The sequence below is a fragment of the Myxine glutinosa genome, chromosome 2, assembly GCF_964187855.1.
Source record: "Myxine glutinosa chromosome 2, kmMyxGlut1.1, whole genome shotgun sequence".
NCBI classification, from domain to species: Eukaryota; Metazoa; Chordata; class Myxini; order Myxiniformes; family Myxinidae; genus Myxine; species Myxine glutinosa.
Genome location: NC_136262.1, coordinates 36067641 through 36090132, shown reverse-complemented (window position 1 = coordinate 36090132; position 22492 = coordinate 36067641). Strand labels below are relative to the sequence as shown.

The window sequence follows — 22492 nt, the reverse complement described above, 5'->3', positions numbered from 1 at the left end:
TACCATCTACACGTGTGTCCAACTGCAGGTCCTGATTGTTCTCTGGGTTTGGTAGCCTCGACAGCGTGTCTGATAGCATCATCTCACGGCCGGCCTTATACTCCAGATCAAAATCGTAGCCTTGGATTTTCACAAGAAGGCGCTGAAGCCGTGGAGGGGCGCTTGTAAGCGGTTTGCTGATGATCATGACCAATGGTTTGTGGTCTGTGTATACCTTGAAACGTTTCCCAAACACGTAAGTATGGAACTTCTGTATGCCAGCAACATGGGCCAGGGTTTCTCGTTCAATGTTTGAATATGCAGACTGAGTGGGTGTCAGAGTTCGTGACGCAAAAGCAACAGGCTTGTCATCCTGCAAAAGGCATGCACCCAGTCCCTTCTGTGACGCATCTTCTTCCAAAACTGTCTCTTTGTCATGATGATAGTATGTTAGACAGGCGTGTGCATCAACACTCTGTTTCAGTTGTTCAAATGCAAACTGAGGGTCTTCCTGCCACATGAATGGCACTCCGTTCTTCAGTAAATCTCGGAGGGGTGCCACTTTATCCACAAAGTGGGGAATATGTGGTGACAGATAGTTCATCAGTCCAATGAATCGGCTCAAATCTTCCTTATAGTACAGCTGATAATCTCTCATATCATAAGAATTGTGCAAATTATGACTAAAGCATGAAATTTCTACCAGTGTTAGTACATACCATAAGCTTCATTTTCAGATTGGGAGGTAAGGCAGATTTGACCTCTGAGGACCGTGAGAGGTCAATGACCTCAAAATAGCAAAATATTGATGTATGGCTTCATTCGTTAATGGTAAACATGTTTATGATGTACAAACCATGCATTTGTGTTCCAATAAAAGTGTCTACATATTCCACACAGTGTTGGTAGTTATTTACAGATGTCTAGCATTGACCTCTGAGGACAGGGAGAGGTCAATTACCTCAACATATCAAATATTGATGCCAATGAATGTAAACTGTGGTGGCTGGTACTAACACAATTGTTGTACTTGTGTGTTGCAGGATTCCCTGCCTGATGATCGAAGCCAAGATACAAGCATCCCAGACCTGATCGTCACTATGGCAAAGCGTCATATCCTCATAGACCCAGCCCAGCCCTCTACGTCCAAGCAATCAAGACCACCCCCAAGAACTAACTGGGAGCTTTGTATTCTTTGCCAAGCAGAGACAGATGAACCTTTGCAGTGCCCACTAAGATCAACCATGAAACCGAGTGGTAGTGGCTATGCATCATTGACAGAAGACTCCAGTTCAAGGGACTTCGGCACATGCCAATGGAACTCAACGTGAACAGACTGGATGATGGCGATGGCGTAGAAGCTACCTTGAGGACACACAGTGCTCAGTGGCACAAGAAATGTCGTTTAAAGTTTAACACAAAAATGTTTAACCAGCAGAGCAGAGCAGAATCAGCTTCAGGACAGCAATCTAGTACCGGTACTCCAACCGTGCACACACGATCAGCAGCTGCCCACAGGCTTCCACAGTCAACCGAGTCTATCTGTTTCTTCTGCAATAAGCCAGCTGGCACTGCAGACTTGCACGGAGCAGGTACAAAGGAAATTGACAAGAACGTTCGGAGATGTGCCACTGAATTGGGGGACACTGAACTGCTGGCCAAGCTGTCTGCAGGAGACATGATTGCCATCGAGGCAAAATACCATCGCAACTGTCTCCGTGCATTATACAACAAAATCAGACCAGCCGCACTCAAGGACGAGGATGCGGATCGTCTGCATGGCATAGCCTTTGCTGAGCTGGTGGTATTCATGGAGGACATGCATGCAGATGAGGACAATGCGCCTGTATTTAAACTCTCAGACGTGGCTAACCTCTACAAGACGAGACTGGAGCAGCTGGGTGCCACGGCAACCAACAGAATACACACAACCAGACTGAAGGACAGACTTCTTTCTGTGCTTCCTGATCTGAGAGCCCACTCTCAGGGCCGAGACACACTTCTCTTGTTTGAGAAAGATATAGGTCCCGCCCTGAAGAAGGCCTGTGATCATGACAGTGATGCCATGCACCTAGTAAGAGCAGCACATGTAGTACGTAGAGAAATGTTTGAGACCAGGTTCACCTTTGACGGTGCGTTCCAAGCTGACTGCCAGAAAGATTCTGTGACACCATCCCTCCTTGCTCTAGTGAACATGATCCTCGATGGGGCGAACATCAAGCACCAGACTCAGTTGGCCAACACAATCACCACAACTGCTGCTCTTACAGTATCGCAGCTACTGGTGTTCAACAGTGTAAAGCATGCACGCAGTGTGGAGTCAACCTCAGTGCGCCACAGCCGCGAGAGAGAAACCCCACTCCCACTCTACTTGTCCCTCAAGATTCACGCTGTGACCAGGAGCAGAGGTCTGATTCACAAACTGTTCAGCCTAGGGATGTGTGTGTCATATGATAGATTCCTACAGCTCACAGCAGACATTGCCAATGGTGTCTGCCAGCGCTTCAACATGGAAGAAGTTGTTTGCCCACCCAAGCTGCGCCAGTAGTCTAGTAGGAAGACTAGGTCCCCCTGCACCCCCCGGAGATATACTTCTAATCAGTGTTTCTAGATTGGAAAAAATGTGTAGAAAATGACTAGCTATGGCCCCAAGCTGAAAAAATGTCCCACATACCATTTTTATGCAAATTACTGCTGCAAATTTTATGCAAAATTATGCAAATTTTATGCAAATTTTTGATGAGGAGTAGAGTTGAGGGGTCTTTGAGGGCTTCATCGAGGTGCTCTCGGTTGCAAGACTGGGTCATTCTGAGAAGCACAGCAGGGTCAGAGATCATGATGTTCTCCTCCTCAGTGAATCTCTCCATCAACAGCCTCTCCATTGCCTCACACACTGTTTTGAGGCAAAAGAGGGACTTTGCGTAGGCCTTTCCACTGAGAACACCTTTGAGAGATCCACTTGTTACTAGTTGTGCCTCAAAGAGAATCTCTGCATATCCAGAACCACGCATCTTGTGTCCAGTGAGCATCCCGATGTAGTTCATGGATGTGTGGAAGGGTCCAATCGTTACTACATGACTAGCAAATTCATTTGGCCAGCGCCAGATGATGGGAAGGGCTTTCATGCAGACACCCAGATCAAATGTATTCAGGACCCATCTCTGACCCACCTCAGCAGTTGCTGCCTCGGAACGCTTCAGTAGCTCACGAACAACTGCGTTGTCTGTGATCGGTCTGTGCCTGGTGCCTGCATGGCATGGCAATGGCCTGCAGCCTGTGCCTGGGCTAGGGGGTTTCACCTCTGCAACTGGTTCTCCCCCACCCAGCAAATCAACAGTCGACTACTGCACGCCTATCCACCAACCGATCACAGACAACGCAGTTGTTCGTGAGCTACTGAAGCGTTCCGAGGCAGCAACTGCTGAGGTGGGTCAGAGATGGGTCCTGAATACATTTGATCTGGGTGTCTGCATGAAAGCCCTTCCCATCATCTGGCGCTGGCCAAATGAATTTGCTAGTCATGTAGTAACGATTGGACCCTTCCACACATCCATGAACTACATCGGGATGCTCACTGGACACAAGATGCGTGGTTCTGGATATGCAGAGATTCTCTTTGAGGCACAACTAGTAACAAGTGGATCTCTCAAAGGTGTTCTCAGTGGAAAGGCCTACGCAAAGTCCCTCTTTTGCCTCAAAACAGTGTGTGAGGCAATGGAGAGGCTGTTGATGGAGAGATTCACTGAGGAGGAGAACATCATGATCTCTGACCCTGCTGTGCTTCTCAGAATGACCCAGTCTTGCAACCGAGAGCACCTCGATGAAGCCCTCAAAGACCCCTCAACTCTACTCCTCATCAAAAATTTGCATAAAATTTGCATAATTTTGCATAAAATTTGCAGCAGTAATTTGCATAAAAATGGTATGTGGGACATTTTTTCAGCTTGGGGCCATAGCTAGTCATTTTCTACACATTTTTTCCAATCTAGAAACACTGATTAGAAGTATATCTCCGGGGGGTGCAGGGGGACCTAGTCTTCCTACTAGACTACAGGGACTGTTCACTACTGGGGCTGTCGATAATATTGACCATAACCCCAGCTCTGCGACAGCCAAGGATTCTTTTCATGGCACAGGTATCTCCCTAATGCAACATCCATCACACACGAATGGCGGACTCGACCATGGTGTAGTGGTGATTGGGCAAGACATCTCTTCCGCCAAGTCGGTAGCACCTCTGCCATCAGTGTACACAAGTGTGCCACCTGTTGCCATGAAGACGAAGCACTTCACTGCACCGGCTGTACAACGTCCTGCAAGGCCTCCCGACCTCCTGGCTGCTAAAGCTGCCGTGGAAGAAGAGTATGGGTGGCTGAGGACAGTGAAGACAGCTCTAGAGAAGCAATCCATAGATGAATGGGTGTCATGGTCTGCCTACCATGCCGATGTCCAGCAAGCAGTGATCCCACCTGCCGCGATCAATGCACTGTTGCCTCTGTTCCTAGACAGCGCACACTCGGTGGCAATGATAAGACATTCCATGGTACATAGCTGTTCACCAACTGGCTGCCGCCATGAACCCAAGACAATGTGCTACTCTCCCCATCTTCCATGCCCTCACAGGGTGCGACACTGTGTCTTATTTCGCTGGCAGAGGGAAGAAGACTGCCTGGGAGATTTGGAAAGTGTTCCCACAGGTGACTGATGCCTTTGAAGAACGCATGCCAAGTGATGTCAGTGAGGAGTCAATGTCACTGCTGGAGCGCTTCGTTGTGCTGATGTATGACCGCACCAGTGACACCATGGAAGTGAACGATGCTAGGGAACAGCTCTTCGCACACAAGTCTAGGGCTCTAGAAAACATTCCCCCAACGCAGGCAGCACTCCAGCAGCACATCAAGCGTGCATCTCTCCAGGGCAACTGCTGGAACCAAACTCTGGTCCTGAATCCAGAGTTACCAATCCCATCTGACTGGGGCTGGACAAAGGAGGCCTCTGGGTGGCAGCCTCTTTGGACGACACTGCCAGAGGCATCAAAATCTTGCCACGAACTGATCCACTGCGGCTGCAAGAAGGGATGTACCGGCCGCTGCAAGTGCACTAAGGCTGCACTCAAGTGCACTGCATTATGTGCATGTTCGGGAGACTTAGGTGCAATCAGACACCTTTATATTTATGCGTCTATATCTTACAACACGATTTCATGCAAGCTGTTCTGGACACCACAATAACCTAAATGTGTATTTCAATAAATTTGTTTTCTGAGGTCACTGACCTCATTTAAAGCACTTGTTCAGTCATGGTTGCATCCTGTGATTATGTATAAAGGCTCTCCAGAAGATAAAGGGACCAACACATGGCAACATACCTTTTTAATGATTCCCAAAACAGACAAACTGCACCAGAATCATGAAAAAATGACAATTTAAATGTAATTGAGGTCATTGACCTCTCACTATCCTCAGAGGTCAAATCTGACTTACCTCCCGATCTTAAAATGAAGCTTATGGTATGTACTAACACTGGTAAAAATTTCATGCTTTAGTCATAATTTGCACAATTGTTATGATTATCTGCTCACCTATTATCCTGCGGTGACGGCATCTTCCGGATGTCGCAGATCTTCCCAGGATCAGGTGAGATTCCTTGTTTGCTGTAGATCGAGCCGAAGAAGTCGATACGGTCGGTCTTGATGATACATTTCAAAGAGTTGAAAACCAGACCCTCTCTTCGTGCTACTTTCATCAGGTTCAGAAGATTACGATCATGCTCCTCTTCAGTTCGTCCTGATACTGCCACATCATCAGAGATACCAATACAGCCTGGTGTTTGCTCGAGTATGCGGTCCATGGCTCGCTGGAACAGATCCTGGCTGACACATAACCCAAAAGGCAATCTCTTGAAGCACCAGCGCCCAAAAGGTGTGTGGAATGTGGTCAAATCCTGGCTTTCCTCATCCAGATGCACAGCCCAATAGCCAGCCCGAGCATATAATTTTGAGAATATCGTGGCGTCAGCAAATTCTGGGTTCAGCTCGTCTAATGTCGGTATTTTATGTGGACACCTCTTCAGCCAAGGGTTCAGGCGTTTCGGATCGAGACATACTCTTAAGCTCCCATCTTTCTTTACACTATCACAGATGGAAGAGCACCAATCCGTATGATAGTCCACTTTCCTGATGATACCCTGTTTTTCCATTTTCATTAGTTCCTCCTTCAACTTCCCTTTGATGTGAACACTACACTTCCTTGGTGCATCAATCGATGCCTTTGCATCAGGCTTTAGATGAAGCCTCACTTTTCCTTTAAAATTCCCAATGCAGTCAAACCTGTCCGGGAACAGCCTTTTCAAATCATCCACGGAATTCACCTTGTAGGCCTGTTCCTCGTGGCGCCTAGGTTTCGCAATCCTTGATGCTGGAGGTGCAGCCTTCAGCAATGTCCTCCGTTGCCCAGCAATGCTGTTTATGGTGACGATGTTGAGCCGTTCACACGCTGGTAGTCCAAGTACTGCAGGTCCAGGTACTTCAACCACATAGAACCTGTACTTGAACCAATCTGAGTCTTTATATCGACACAAGAGCTTTAGGATTCCGTGACACTTGATCTCACTGCCATTGTAAGCAGTGAGCTTGGTCCCACAAAGCGGAGTCAGTTTTGACATGCATTTGTTTCCATACATGTCCTTCACAATACGCGTTGGCAAAGTATTCCCTGACGCACCTGTATCCACTTTCAACTGCAGTTTGTATACACCTTTCATGTCAGGGCATACAATGTTCAACAATGTGTACACTTCATCCCTCGTCTCCTTCATACACAGTGCGGATACCCTGATCACATGAAACGGCTTGGTGTGTTCATATGTGTCAGTGTCACTTTCGTAACTGTCTTTATCGCCTTCAGTACAATACCCCGACACTTCATTCACCAAGGTCCCATTATTGTTACTTCCCTGAAGTATACCTCTCAACTTGCTTCTGCTGACTCGACGGCCTCTTCCACCTATTGGCAGGACGGCGGCTCCACTCGTATCCATCAGCATATCTCGTGCTTCGTTTGGGATTTTCACAACAACGGGCCCAGTGTCCCAGTTCACCACAATACTTACAATAATCATTGTATGCTGGGCAGTTCCGTGGTGGATGTGATAGTCCACACCTTTTGCACTTTTGTCGATGTGTCATGGCATTCACAGACGATGAAGGCCCTTCCATCTTCTGGATGGTCCTGCTTTCCGATTACCATTGCTTCGTACTTGCGTCCCTCACTTAAAACCAGGTCCATGTCGTACCCGACCTCCTGGTCGAGCAGATGCTTTTGAAAATCATCATGCGGTGTGCTCGCAACAATTAACTCGATAATTGAAATTGACCAATTACAACACCAATCACAACACAACATAATCACGGAATCAATTACAATCACAACACACGTGAGCACCTACGCAAGCGCGTACGCCACACGTACGCAAATGAATAGTGATGATTACGCAACCGAATGCTGAATACCTAACGTTGTATTTCGCTTCGCGAGCGCAGGGTAACAACCCAAAGGTTCGGGTACAGCATGAGATGAATAAATATAGTTACCGGTACATCCGATTATGAATTTATAACCTGTAAGGATGAAAACGATTTGACTAATAATTCGTTATTTAATAAGGAAAGGTTTAGGAAAGAGCGCATATGAGGTAAAGCGCGAACTAAATCAAGGTTAATTGGTCGAATTTGATGAAAATGACCTGAAAGAACATTTTGTCAGGTTGCTGCCATAATGGCCATGACGATGTAGTAAGTATCAGCGTTTAGAAATTGTACCTGGCTTTTCTTTCACTGTGTAACAATACCAATTTTTTTTTTTATCTCGGTGTTTTGCCGTTCCTTGGTTTTTTTAGGATGAATCAGCCGGATTCTACGTCCATTAATAAATCGGCCTGAGTAAGGGAAAGAATCGTCGTTTGAAGAAGAGGAACATTTTGGAGGATGCTTGTTGTTTTCCGGCGCCGTCCATTTCTCTTCTAAGGAGGCTTGAAAATCCTCTCAGAAATTTCAAAACAAAGAAAGAGAGAATTTCACAGTATCCGAGTAATGTCGTGGTCGGCGCAAGGCCGTGTGGAGAGGAATTACCGTGGCATGTCTCGACAAGGCCCGGGACTCAGGGGGCCTAACCGAGGGGTTGAGGTCATGATGGGCATGAACAAGGCCCGAAGTGCATCGCCCTTTGTCTCTAAGGTTCGTGATTCAACTTGCTTGTAGCACATGTTAAATCGTCATCAACTACGTTTCATCAAGACTCCAATCTGAGTCTTTGTCAACACGATGCTCCCATTGATTGTTAGTTTTCACGAATATCTGCATTGAAATTCTTGGTCGATATCAGAATCTCCACGTTTCTTGGCAAGGGTTGTTATTGCACTAGGTTGTTTGCCATTGCCTTCCCAGCTCTAGTTAGGCCTTTAAGGCAAGAATTTGGAATCTGTGAAGTTGGCATTGCTCATCAGAAGACCATCTTTGAGCGTAGAGGGAAGCTTTATGAATTGGAAAAACTTTAAAATATAAGAATTAGGAAATTGAGAATTTGGAGTTGGAGTCTGACTTGCTTGGTCTGATGTATGTACGTACGTACGTATGTATATGTATATGTATTATGTATGTATGTATGTATGTATGTATGTATGTCCCCTCAAACGTATACCAATCAGAGCTGAGAATCTGGTCACATGACAGGGTGATGTGATTACGTCTGATGTCATTACGGCGTACTTGGCTGACTCTCCCCACTCTGCTATTTTGATTTATATGCCATTCATGCCGAACATATCGTTGAACCTGTCATATATCACAATTGCCATGCTCTCTACCTTAACGTTTTTCATTCTGTGTGAAACACAAACAAACTGATTTTTAAAATGACCATCAAATATCAAAAGCTTCGGCAGTACGTCTCTTCCAACAATACGGTACGTATAGGCCTTAGGCGTTATGACTGACCATCCGCTTCGGACGAATTAAGCCCAGGTTTATTAATACAGAGGTATCGTTTCAGTAGTATCGTTTTCGTAATAATAATATTATAGTAAATATAACCATAACACTTTAATCCAAATGTCGTGAATGCAAAGTTGATGGATTGAAGCGGTGTAAAAGCGGAAGTAAAGAATTCACCTCAGTTTTTTTTAAATGATATAATTTTTGTAATAATAACGTGACGTTATTACGTTATTATTATATTATGGCGTAAACACCTGTGAAGTGAGCGGGTGTTTACACCATAATGACATCATATACGTAACGTAACATTATTATAGTAAATCGAATCGTAACACTAATTCCTTTGTAGTGACTGCAAACGTACTGGAGATTAAATATATATATCTTATATATATTAAAGTAGCGGCAGTTTTGTGTCCGGCCGTCATGCTACGGCATTACGTATATGATGTCATTATGGCGTAAACACCCGTTCACTATGAGAGCGGCAGGAAAGGTAATTCCTCTTTGGGGGTTATAGATTACAGTTGATCTATCGTCGGGTCTTAGTAACATTGGGTGTGTGTTCATTTACCAAGTTTCTTGTGGAGAGATCGCCATGTGGTTTAAGCATCCGAGCAAGCACTCCATTCAAAACCGTTAAGGAATGGCTGGCTTGGCAAGCGCTAGCTAGCAGCTTGGTAAATGAGCACACCTCCAACCCTTGTGTGGTATATAGATTACAGCAGATCTTCCCTCAGTTTTGTAAGTAAAACGTACCTCACGGATGTCGGGATTCCTCCAAATTTCTTTCTTTAATGTTATAAACAGCATTAGAGACTGTTTAAAAAGCTAATCACATGTGTTTGTGGTTTATAATATTTTACAAGTCTGGCTACGCCGCTGTTAGACTTTTGGTCTTGTTTTCTTTTCCTCAGCCTCCTTCCTTGCTTTCGGAAGCCTCTATTCTTAGACAACTCGGCCGGATGCCTTGGAAGTCTGAGCAACCACCTTCGAAGAGAATGAAAGATAGCGGTAAGGGTGAGACTTGCTTCAAGGTTATTGCATTGACATGCTTGCTGGAATATAAGGAAGATTGTTTCACAAATTGAGTGTTGTTCTCGTTTTTATTTCGATATCGCTTTTTTTTTTTGTGTTCACATGCTGCAGTGACGTCTCAATGGGCCCAAAGCATTCCTCGGATGTTGCAGTCTTCTCGGATTTCAGGTCCTGGGCCAATTGCCCTTCCTACAGCCTCCGCCATGATCACAGCCATATCAACACAGACGGCACCGCATCACGGTGCTCAATTAGCACCTCCTGTACCTCCTCCCCATTCGCTCATCACTTGTTCAGCTGCGGGTGGTGCCACTGCCCTGAACCAGCAGTTTCTTTCCCTCCTGCCTTCCCTGCTGCAGATTCAGCAGCCACTACCACAGGCTCAAGGTCTTGGCATTAATGTTGGTGCACAACACATACCGCAACCGCATCAGTCGCAGCCACAGACCTCACCCTTATTTCCTCAAGCTGTAACCCTATCTGCACCAACCGTGCAACCGGCACTTCTTCCGGTGTCCGTCGCTCCGAGCGGCACATCACTACTCCAGACAGGTCCCACTTTAGCCGTTCCCATGCAGGTTCCCAGCTCTGCTGGGTTACTTCCATTACCTTCCATGTCTGCCTTCCCTATTGTGAGCCAGGCTGCACATCCAGGCATCGCCATGGGACCGGTGGCATTCTCTCTTGCATCAAATGTGCCTCAACCGCACCAAATGCAGCATCAGCCTAATCCTCATACCCAGGTTCAAACCCAACTCCAGCTTCAACCTCAGTCTCAGTCCCAGTTTCAATTGCAGTCTCAGATTCAAGCACAGCTACAGCTTCAGCAATGTGCGCCGATGCAAACTCCAGCGGTGGCCGAAACAAATATCACGATGAACGGGATGTCAAGTGATGGCGGGGATCAAAAACTGCGGGTGGTTGGAAACGGGGAATACGAGTACATCGACTGCAGCCACCCGAATGGTATGTTGACCAAGCTCCCATTCTCACCTTGGTACTTGATACACTTTGCATCTCAGTTGGTCCAGTTATTTATCAACATGTTTGCAGACGTGAGATGCAGTTCAGTGGACCAATCGGCTTTCGCTTGTGTTTGAGAAGTTACTGCACAGTTTCCAGACTGGTAGTGCACAAAGCTTGAATTGATTTCTCCCTTTTTTGCAGATTAGCCTTGAGAGGTACGCCGTGTTTGCATCAGTAGTTGCATTGAAGCTGGGCGAAGATTTGCTGACTTCTTGCTTGTGTGTGTCAGCAAAGCAAGACTCAACTGAAGCAGACCTTTGGAAATTTATGTCCATGAGGGTTTTTTTTTAACTGAATGTTTACAGGTTCTGGATCAGGAGCTTGTCAGAGTAATGATTTTGCTCTGGTCTCAAATAGGTAAACCCACGGAGTGTCTCCGTGCAACCAGTACCAGTACCAGTGCTGTCATGTCCCTCAGCACATCAGTGGCAAGCTTGGTTGCGTGATGCTCAGGGCTCCTAACGAAGTTTGTGAGGTTTTCTTTTTGCCTTTATCAACCACCCCCTCCTATCCCTTTCTACCACCCATGACACTACTCCAGGGGAAGGAAGATCTTGACTTTCAGAGCACGTGTAAACAGCAAGAGTGTGGGAAGTGGTGAGCGGAGAAAAATTGACTCGGTTCCTTCCATATGCTTTTGCTACCATCACCCTCCTTAATTATTCCTTCCCTTCTCAGCTACAGGTCCATTCTCTGGTGTTTTGCAGAAAACCCTCTTCTTGCTTTATCTTCTGCACTTCCCAGAAGCTTTCCAGTTCGATACAGCTTATATGATGGTGTCGATGCCCCCCTTGTTTGCCCCCTCCCCTTATTCCCGCCCCTCCCTTTCAACCTTCCCCCCTAATTATTTTCCACCCATTTTTGCTTTCTTCAAATCTAATTTTACCTCCACCTCTACCCATCCAATCTGCACTTCTCTTTCCCCTCATGCCCCACCCTCCCGTCCCTCTCCTCTCCCCCTACTTTGCCCTTCTCCCTCCCCGATCCTTCTCCCCCACTCCACTGCTCCACAGAGCTGCTCAAGGAGTTAAACCGGCAGCGCTTGGCGGGCGAGTTCACTGATGTGACTCTATCAGTGCAAGGAGGCCACTCTCTGGATGCCCACCGTAATGTGCTATCCTCCTGCTCTCCCTTTTTCAAGGAGATGATAAAAAGGTTTGCTGTTCCCTCCCGAAAGATTAATAATAAAAACACAATCCATTCTTCCCCTCATGTTTTGGCATCCTCCTCCCCTTCCCAATCCTTGCTTTCCCCGGAAACACTGTCCAGGTGGAGGAGAAAGGAGACAAAAAGTGACAAGTTACTACTTTCCATCACCATCCTTCTTGTTTTTCCCACACGTATTCCAATTGCATGCTTCTCGTGTCTTGCTTTGCCTTTGAATGAGACATGTGCCTTTTCAGCCTGTGCCGGCAGAGGGTTTTCCGTGGCGAAATCCTTACGTTTAGTGCGGTTAATCTGACTGGCAGCCTCAACGTTTGTATGTCTTGTGTTATCGTCTCTTCCTCCTTTCGCGTGTACCTTTATTGTTTCGTAAGATGGCTTTCATCGTTGTGTTTGCCGTTAGCAGCAGTTGCAATCAAACAAAGAAGGTAATTTGTCTGAGGTGACGGCAGTCGAATAGTACTGAAACGACAATGGTATTGGTGTAAGCACAACCAGACGACAAAGACCAAGATGTTGTACTCTTCACAACTTTCTCACATCTCTTTTTCTAAAGGCTACAGCTGTTAATCTCAACTGATATCCCATTTCATCCCATGTAACTAGACTTGAATTTGCCGAAGAATAAGTGCCGAGTTAAACATCTCGCCGAAGGCCCATCCCCATGTTTTGGGTACTGTGCCTCCTGTTCTGCTGGCTAATCAGTCAAGGAGGCAAATATTCGTGTTTGTCTGGGTGTGTTCCCCCACTCCTCCCTCCTTGTCATTTGAGCAGACAAATGCTTTTTTTTAATCTGCAAGGAAAGACCAATAATGAACTTTTTATTCCTAGCAGGCCCTTCAAAAAAAAAAAAAACTTTTCATCGGCAGTTTGGACATTGATCGCTACACATCGTCGTTCTCTTTCCATTAACTCAGGACACTTTCTTTTTTTCTGATACATGGCATTGCCTGTGTTGAGTTCTCTTTCATAAAGGAAAAACAGGGTCGGAGAGTCTCGTCTGGATCGTGCATGTTGCGATGGCGTGACGCAAAGCAATTTGCGAGGCGGGGGTGGTTTGGTTCGTAAGGTTTGTAGGAGGGGGCGGGAGATTCTGCTGGGGATAACGGCTGGTATTTCTTTAATTGTACCGAATTGTGATGCAGTGGTCTGGATGAGGTCGGAGGTGACAGCACGGTGAAACTGGAGCTGTTCATACCAGACGTCAGCCAGGAGGCCATGGAGCTGTTGCTGGGCTTTGTGTACACTGGCTCACTCATGTTAAATGCAACAAACACCAAGCCCCTCCTGGAGGCTGCCAGCAAGTTCCAGTGCCACAATTTCTGCCAAGTCTGCAGTTCGTTCTTTGGTAGGTAGAGCTGGTTGGCACTTAAGGCAATATAAATGGCTTTACTGCGACGGATCCACCTCAATCTTTTCTAACCTTAATCATTTATCATTGCACTTCCTCTATAAACTTAACATTTCTCATAGGTATATGCAGTAAGTGGTGTTACAAGTACACATTACAAATGATGGGTTTATCCACAGCAGATTGGAAATCGAGTCGCCACAAGCTAATCTATCCATGTTGTGGGTCAGGCATATATTGCCTTTTTCAACAAAAACAAAATTTAAATTGCAATTACCTGCTCTTGCCGTCACACCCTCTCACTTTCTCACAATTCGTCTGTTCCATGCCATTACCCTTTTTGCTTTATGCCTCTTCTACACCTTTAACCTTCTGTTCCGCACATTTATCTTTCTCTCGCTCCGTCTGTTGCTCGCCTTTCCCTTCTCACGCTCTGCCTGTTGCTCGCCTTTCCCCTTCTCACGCTCTGCCTGTTGCTCGCCTTTCCCCTTCTCACGCTCTGCCTGTTCCTCGCCTTCCCCTTCTCCCGCTCTGCCTGTTCCTCACCTTCCCCTTCTCACGCTCTGCCTGTTCCTCACCTTCCCCTTCTCACGCTCTGCCTGTTCCTCGCCTTTCCCCTTCTCACGCTCTGCCTGTTCCTCGCCTTCCCCCTTCTCACACTCTGCCTGTTCCTCACCTTCCCCTTCTCGCACTCTGCCTGTTCCTCGCCTTTCCCCTTCTCATGCTCTGCCTGTTCCTCGCCTTCCCCTTCTCACGCTCTGCCTGTTCCTCGCCTTCCCATTCTCGTGCTCTGCCTGTTCCTCGCCTTCCCCTTCTCATGCTCTGCCTGTTCCTCACCTTCCCCTTCTCACGCTCTACCTATTGTTTGCCTTTCCCTTTCTCACGCGCTGCCTGTTCCTCGCCTTCCCCTTCTCGTGCTCTGCCTGTTCCTCGCCTTCCCCTTCTCGTGCTCTGCCTGTTCCTCGCCTTCCCCTTCTCACGCTCTGCCTGTTCCCCGCCTTTCCACTTCTCACGCTGTGCCTGTTCCTCGCCTTCCCCTTCTCACGCTCTGCCTGTTCCCCACCTTCCTCTTCTCACACTCTATCTATTGTTTGCCTTTCCCTTTCTCGCGCGCTGCCCTGTTGTGCCTCTTTATCTTTCTCCCATTTCCATTTCACTTCAATTTTTTTGGTTGTCTTTGCACTCATTAAGACAGATTTTATTGATAGCTTTATCTTTGGCCATGGGTTTGAAAGCCTTAAGTGTATAATTTCCCCTTATCTGACCTGCTTGACACAGAGAAGCAGATTAGTGTCAGAAACTGTCTCGGAATCCAGTCCTTGGCAAAGGCGATGAGTTGCCCTGAGCTGGAGGAGACTGCACGCATCTTTGCACTGCAGCACTTCCCTGAGGTTTGTACAAGTGACGAGATATTGCACCTCAATAAGAATGAGCTTGTCTCATACCTGAGTTCTGATGACCTCAATGCACGAGTCGAAGAGCCCGTGTATGAGGTGGCCATCCGCTGGCTTCGACACGAAAATGGACGAATGAAGGTATTTCACTCCCTTTCCTCCCCCTCCCTCCCCACCTACCCCAGCACAATGGGAGACACAAAGGGTTTTGAATTTGCTTCAGTCTGTCTGTCCCATACCACTTGAGATTTTGTCATCAAATTTTTAATAATTGCATGAAAATGAGAAAGGTCAAAGTCACAATAATTATATATATATATATATATATATATATATACATATATATATATATATATATATATATATATATATAATTATATATATATATATATAATTATATATATATATATATATATATATATATATATATATATATATATATATATATATATATATATATTATATATATATATATTATATATATATATATATATATCTATATCTATATCTATATCTATATCCGTTATCAGTCCGGCTGCAGCAAGGAACCACGGGGGTTTTGTTCACCTTTGAGATGTGTTCTGGGAATATGGTTGCTGGGAGAAAGGCTGATTACATGGAAGCCAATCCCTTTAACAGTTTATTTATCTGTAGGGAAAACGATTGAAAGTGTTCAGGGCTTCTTCGATAACCACAGGATGATAATGGTGCATTTTATAGTGATAATGGTGCACGACGATAATGGTGCATAACGATAGCTGTTTCCAGCCAGTTTTTAAAATTGCTTCCTTCCATGTTTATTCATTTTCCATTGATCTTCAGTATGTCTGTCCAGGCCATAACTCTTTTACCATCTGAGCCTTTGTCATCAAATCTTCAACAAAACTTTATTATGAGAATATGGAGAACACTAATTAATAAAATGTACAATTTTTTTTGTTGTCTCCGCCGACAGTTGCCGGAGGCATTATATTTGCGGGTTATCCATCCGTCCGTGATAGGTTTTCGTTTCCGCGATAACTTTAGAGCAAGTATGTAGAATGATGTAAGGATTTACTGATTAGATTTTGGGGTCAAAGGTCAGACGTCCGGTTAAATAAAAGTTCTGCTACCAAGCTAACTTGTGAACCAGTGATGGGATTTTCACCAAATTTGGTGGGATTTGCATTTTAGGACGCTTTCTACCCCCGGTAAAACTGCCATTTTCAGGCCTGCGGATTTCACGGAAACGATCGTTACCGGTAGTGTGTCGGTAACGTGATAGTAAAAATACGGAACCGAAAGTACGTTTCCCATCGCAGAAAGGCTTTTTTTTTTTCTTTTTTTTTTCAGTTCAGAATTTTTCAGTTCAGAAAGTTCAGAATTTCAGATTTTTTTCGTTTCAGTTCAGTGAATTTCAGTTCAGAATTTCAGTTCAGAATTTATTTTTTTTCAGTTCAGAGTTTTTCAGTTCAGAAATTTCAGCTTTTTTTCGTTTCAGCTTTTTTTTTTCAGTTCAGTCGAGGCTCGTGAAAGAGCTAACATTTATTTCACAAACAAATCAACCAGACAAACAAAATATATAAAAAGAGGGAGCGGAAGACAAGATGGGGAGAGAAGGGGAAGCACACAGTCACAACATTTGAGAGCAGGGAGATGTGTGGGAGGGAGAGGGCTTGGGGGGAGGAGGCGTGGGAAGGGGGGGGGGGCGGTGGGAGAAGTATAAAACACAAGGACACCAAGGACTTCCAGGACAGAAGTTGGTATTTCAAAAAAGTGGAATTGGGGTGAAATTAGCGGGGGTAGAAAAGATCAAGGTTTTGGATGGGGGAAGAGGAGAGATGGTGGTGAACAGCTGTTTTAAAGACCTGGAGGGTGGAGTGTGATTGAAGAGAGTGAGGGAGTTTGTTCCAGAGGTGGGAGAAAAGAGGAATGAAGGAGTGAAGGTGAGCATAGAGTCTTGATTTTGGCAGTTTAACCATAAGAGGGTTGCAGGCAGATCTTGTGCGACCTGTAGGAATATTTGCGGGACAGAGCCCAGAGAGAGCTGGGGGGGGGGGGGGGGGGGGGCAAGGCCAGAGAGGAGTCGGTACAAAACGGAAAGACCACCAACCTGCCTGCGGTGAGTGAGTGAGAGGCCCTTGGAGTTAGCTTCATCGCGGGAGATTCCAATGATTCTGAATGCTTTGGTTTCAACAGCGTGAAGACGAGCTAGGTGTGAGGCAGGAGCACCAGCCCAGAGGGGAGAGCAGTATTCCATTGAGCTGCGGATGAAAGTCTTGTATGTGGTGAGGAGCTCAGGTGTGCCAAGGAAGACTTCGCACGACGGAGGATGCCCAGTCGGCGACTGGCTTTGGAGACCAGATTTGAAATGTGGTTTTCCCAGGAAAGATCATGGCAGATAGTGAGACCCAAAAGCTTGAGTGACAGAACTTCTTGGAGAGGATTATTCAGAAAGTGGATGGGAGGGTTGTCCAGTCGGTCTTTTCGGAGAGACATCGTAAGAGTGTGAGATTTGTCAGGATTGAAAGACATGTTCCACTTGTTTGCCCAGTCTGTGACTGATTTCTGTGATGTTCACGTGTGATTTGCAGTTAACTATTTTAGAAGTTGAGTTTTATTTCCAACAAAATTAGGTTGGCAAAGCAGATAGCATGTAGTTTCCCACATTCAGCTTCGCGATATGACTTCCGCTTTGACGGACATGCGCATCGGTCTAAATCACGGACTTCCTTTTAAAAATGGCATCCGTTGCTAAGTGAAAAAAACCCGAAAATGTCGCCTTAAAAACATTACGCAAATGGTCGTTCAGCGACGATTTTGAAGCGGAATGCGATGGGGAAGGCTTGGTCACATTGCTTCGCTGCAAAGTATGTGCTACTCATTACATAGACATTCGGAAGGAGGCATCGCGCCGGGGCATCAGCGGTCCACCACTGACAGCGATTGTAAACTACGTGAACGGCGTGACCTATGTTCACAATGTAAAGGGAGACACTGACAACCGAACCTACTGCAGTACATTTGTTCCAATCCAGAATTTATTTAACAAATACTTAGGCCTATTTCAGTACTGGGTAGGCCTATATTACTTTGCTAAATGCAAATAATTTCAATATTAAAACATATAGATTGATAACAGTTTACAACAACAATAGTCCATAAATAATAAATAAATACAATATCATTGACATTTTAAAAATGAACGAAAATTTAACAATATTAGTTTATTAATTTTAAAACAGGATAAGCCCATCAAATTGACAGAATTTGCTCTTCTCTGATAATAAACATCAACCTCAATAATGAACATGCGTTAATTACATTGCATACATGTAAATGACAGGATTTATAATAGGAGACTACATTTTTAATTTTGTATTACAAATGTTTTGCTTTACAAATTCTAAAGGAAAAAAAAATCGTTTCCCATTAGGTGTGGGCACGGAACCGGAATTTTGTTTCCCATCGGTTCCCATAAACTTAAATCACGGAACTGCAAAACGGTTACCGATGAGATCTGAAATCCCCAGGCCTGCATTTTGCTTGTCTTTGTATGCTTGAATAAGTAAAACTTTGACCTCCTCTTCCTTCTCATTCTCCCCAATAGTTTTCCGCTGATGTCGTCTCTTCTGTCCGCCTGCCATTCATCCACCCTTCATATTTGTTTGACACTGTGGACAAAGACGAGATTGTTCGCAGTGCAGAGACGTGCCGTGAACTTGTGAACGAAGCCAAGCGCTATCACATGCTGCCTCATGCTCGTCAGGAAATGCAAACACCACAGACACGACCTCGCACAGTGGCTGGTGGGTATCTAAATCGCGAGTCGTTTTTACGGGTAGCCATCTTTTGTACGTTTTCAGCCACAATGCACGATGTCACGTTTTGCCCGTGTGGATCCCCCTTCAATGTTCAGGCATGGTGGAGGTGATTGTGGTTGTAGGTGGGAGGCACTTTGACACCTCTAGTCAGCGTAACCTGACAGCTGTGAGCTGCCATCGCCCGCAGGACACCCGCTGGTTCCCGCTCGCTAGTTTGCCATTCTTCGACCGAGAGTTCTACAGCGTGGTTGCGTCCGGTGACAACATGTACCTCACAGGTATGAACCCTGCCTTTGTGTCCTCCACCAGTATATTGTGCACTAATCGAGACTAATCATTTGTGGAGATCCCCCTCATTGTGTGACCGAATGTGAAGCTATCTTGGTATTGCATGCACTTCTACAGGTGGTATGGAGGGAGGTCTGATTCTTTCGGATATTTGGTGCTATTCGTCGCTTGCGGACAGGTGGAACCTGGCGCTTCGCATGGCCTTGCCTCGTTGCCGACACAACAATATTGCCCTCGACGGCAAGATTTACGCTCTCGGTGGCCTGGGAGTGGCCGGCAATCTCAATCACGCCGAGAGGTGTGTCTGTTGCAATGGCCGACTGCCTGTTTTGACCGAATGTGATTAGCTTGTACAAACCTGGCTGTTTTGTTAGTTCAGGATGCATCAATGGTTTCTTGTGGCTTTTGCCAATTAATCCAGTCATATGTTTGTGCTTTTACGTTAAGCTTCTCTGCCTTTTGACGCGCATCGTTTTCCACCATCTATTGTTCATAGCTTGATCTCGTATTTCCGAGAGGTTTTTATTTATTTATTTCATTATTGATGCGTAATTCAACACCAGTGGCATTTGGGCTGAATGCAACATCAGTGCTGACAAACATATTGTTGGCAATGGGGCTGGTTTCCGTGTAATTTGTCATATTGCAGGTAAAAGGTCAGTCTGTTCACAGATCAAATGGAAGTTTTGTCATGCTCGTCACGAATTCTTGCTTTCTCGTCCTTCGTGGCCGGTGGTGGTAAATATTTCATCATCCATTATGTTCCGCAGGGCCTGCTTGATGCCAAATTGTGCCCGCAGTAATTTGATGCTGTCAGAGATGCGAAATGTATTGTGCAGCCCAATACTTGTGATTCAAACAAATGTTGACGTCCTCCTTTCCCGCTCGAAGGTTCGACACAGTAACGAGCCAGCGTGAAGACATTGCAATGTTGCCGAGAGCGGTGCATTCAGCCGCGGCTGCAACTTATGGGGGCCGAATCTACCTCTTCGGAGGTGTCAATGAATCAGGGCGGTCTGCCTGCATCATGCAGTCTTACCTCCCACACTGCAACACCTGGAGCTACATAGAGACTCCAATGATAGGTGTGGTGTTTTGGCTCCCACTATCCTTTTCCTCTTTAGCTGTTTGCACCTCAGTATTTAAAAAAGACTCAGTTAATGGATGTCCTCGTTTTTGGAACGTGCGTAATTTCCAATTTTCTTTTCACTTTTGGGAAGGAGATTTAACCAGAGCCTTCTTCGCGTGGATTAAATGGCTGCTTGCAATTTGTCCAACCATGGTTCATGTGAGTACTTTGGGGTGGGTGTTTGGGGCACAGACAACAAGAATACACCAGCAGTAGTTGTTGGCGATCTCATCTACATCCTGGGCGGCACCTATGCTCGGGCCACCACCATCTACGACCCTAAAAAGGAGAACATCAAGTCGGGTCCGGACATGAACTACAGCCGGCAGTTTTGCGGGTAATGGCACGCGTGGGGGTTACGTTTCCTTAAAAGCCGAGTACTGTCGGCAATGAAGTCGAGTGTTGTTGTTTATTGAAATTTCCTTGTAGGAGTTGGAGATGGGGTTCATTGAGCTTGATAACAATGAATTGCTTTTCAAGAATTAGATTTTTATATTTTGAGGTTTTTTTTGCACGATTTCTCCCCTCGGACATGATTGTATCGCTTTGGTTTCCACGTGCAGAGCTGTGGTCCATGATGGAAAGGTGTACGTCATGGGAGGCTTGGCCCACCCTGAAGGTCCAGCTCTGGCTACAACAGAAATGTTTGATCCCAGCACCAACACCTGGACTCTCCACCATGACCTTCCTTGCGCCGTCTACCGTCACGGCTGTGGCATTATCCGCAAGTCCCTTCCCTCGTCATAATTACCATCGCACCCCACCCCAAATCCCTTTTCTTCGTATTCCAGTGGAGCTTCAAGTTGGTGTTTTAAAATAATTAAAGGAGGCAAATCCATCAGGGGGTGGAGAAGATTAATTTGGTTATTTAAGATGTTTTCTTTTCACTTCCACAAAACACCTTATTATAAAGGTTAAGTTGAACACAATTTGCAGTGAAACACAAACGAGCCATCACTGAGCATTTCGAAAGCTCTGTTGCCCCGACTTGCTGTATGTACACTTTCACAGGCCTTTGTGGAGGATGCTGAATGTTGAATTCCCGAATGGAATGTCCTTTGGTCCATATTTGTTGTTTAAAAAGAAAGCCAACTCGAGTTAAGCTGAGTGCATTTCTTTCTTGTTGAAGTGAGTAGTCCTAATCCTGTATATTTAACAACCTTTTTGTCTGACTTACCTCATTCAAGAAAAGGAAAATAAAACGAAGTACTTTTATTAATTATTATTTTGAAGCAGTGCTCAGTGACATTAGCGGTTCGACTGTTTTGCTTTTTTGGGGGGTTTTTTTTTTTATATACAAGGCCTAAGACCTGTAATGGTGCTGACACACACACACACGACAAACAACACAACCACTCAGCTTGGGGGTTTTGGGGGGGGGGGTCAACACAACCAAGTGTCGTCACTTCCTACGATACGATGGTGCCAGTGACGATACTTGGTACCAGCGACGTCACAACAATGCCGCTGCTTTTCTCACCTCTCAGCAGGGCATTTCCTTAGGAGGAATTTTCCTCCTCCCCATGGATGCGAACCGATGAGGTGGTGGGGGCTTAGGGTCGGCAAACAATTGCTTTTGTTTGCCAATCCCAAACCCCACCGCATCACCCATACTCTTACAACAACCAAATGCCGTATTAAATCCAAGCTTTGTTTACCTTTTTCCTTTCCAAAATGGAATTATCTCGAGTGCATCCAGTCTTGGACCATCCAAATATTACATTTGCAAAATTTAAACCACACCTTTTGATGTAAATTACACGTCTAGCTCCTTACTCATTTAAAGTGCAGGGGTAAAGGGAAGTGACTGATAAATATGAACCCTGATTGATTTTTCACTACCTGCCTTAATTGCATAAACTTATGGAATGTCACATGGATATAATAATTGGGAACTGATCGAGTGATCAACATGCGGAGGAGCTTGCTTTTCGTCGTAGTGGAAGGCAACGACCGTCCGATGTCCTTTGTTGACCACCCTGCCGTGTCCAATCAGGCGAAGTACATTGTTCTTAAAGTGTCTTTATGTAGTTGGGCATTCTTCACAAGCTCGCTCAAGCCTCTTCCATTGCCTTGACCTTTGACCTGGTTGCTATCATCACTGCAGAGAAGAGATTTGGTGTTACAAGGAAATATATTTTATTTATTTCAATAGTTACAGCCTTGATCTATGAGGTCCTGTGTTCTTTATTGCATTTTAGGCTTCAGCCAGCCTGGAGATCCATTCTTCCCAAAAAATACCTTTGGTGTTCCATCTACATTCAGATCGAATGGATATCAACATCCGTGATTATTTCCTCTTCCATGGTTTACAAAAACATCCCAAAG

General features: G+C 45.5%; 3 protein-coding genes across 3 annotated transcripts in view; 2 read left to right on the top strand and 1 right to left on the bottom strand.

The window, feature by feature from the left end:
* The first annotated feature begins 1022 nt into the window (after positions 1–1022).
* On the top strand, positions 1023–5278 carry LOC144891020 (uncharacterized). Its single transcript, XM_078773180.1, has 2 exons — positions 1023–2523; positions 4034–5278. The coding sequence occupies exons 1-2, from the start codon at positions 1289–1291 to the stop codon at positions 4125–4127; spliced, it is 1329 nt and encodes a 442-aa protein (XP_078629306.1). The 5' UTR covers positions 1023–1288; the 3' UTR covers positions 4128–5278.
* A 2643-nt stretch (positions 5279–7921) lies between these two features.
* LOC137421868 (kelch-like protein 29) lies at positions 7922–21389 on the top strand. Its single transcript, XM_068108351.2, has 12 exons — positions 7922–8212; positions 9889–9985; positions 10121–10975; positions 12049–12190; positions 13345–13547; positions 14829–15085; positions 18534–18732; positions 18843–19025; positions 19153–19333; positions 19927–20120; positions 20357–20501; positions 20728–21389. The coding sequence occupies exons 1-12, from the start codon at positions 8069–8071 to the stop codon at positions 20909–20911; spliced, it is 2784 nt and encodes a 927-aa protein (XP_067964452.1). The 5' UTR covers positions 7922–8068; the 3' UTR covers positions 20912–21389.
* LOC137421869 (protein argonaute-1-like) overlaps positions 21215–22492 on the bottom strand; it is a 59982-nt gene continuing 58704 nt past the window's right edge. The window contains exon 17 of the mRNA XM_078773178.1: positions 21215–22265. Within this exon, the coding sequence (XP_078629304.1) occupies positions 22157–22265 (109 nt within the window). The 3' untranslated portion in view covers positions 21215–22156. The remainder of the gene's footprint in view (positions 22266–22492) is intronic.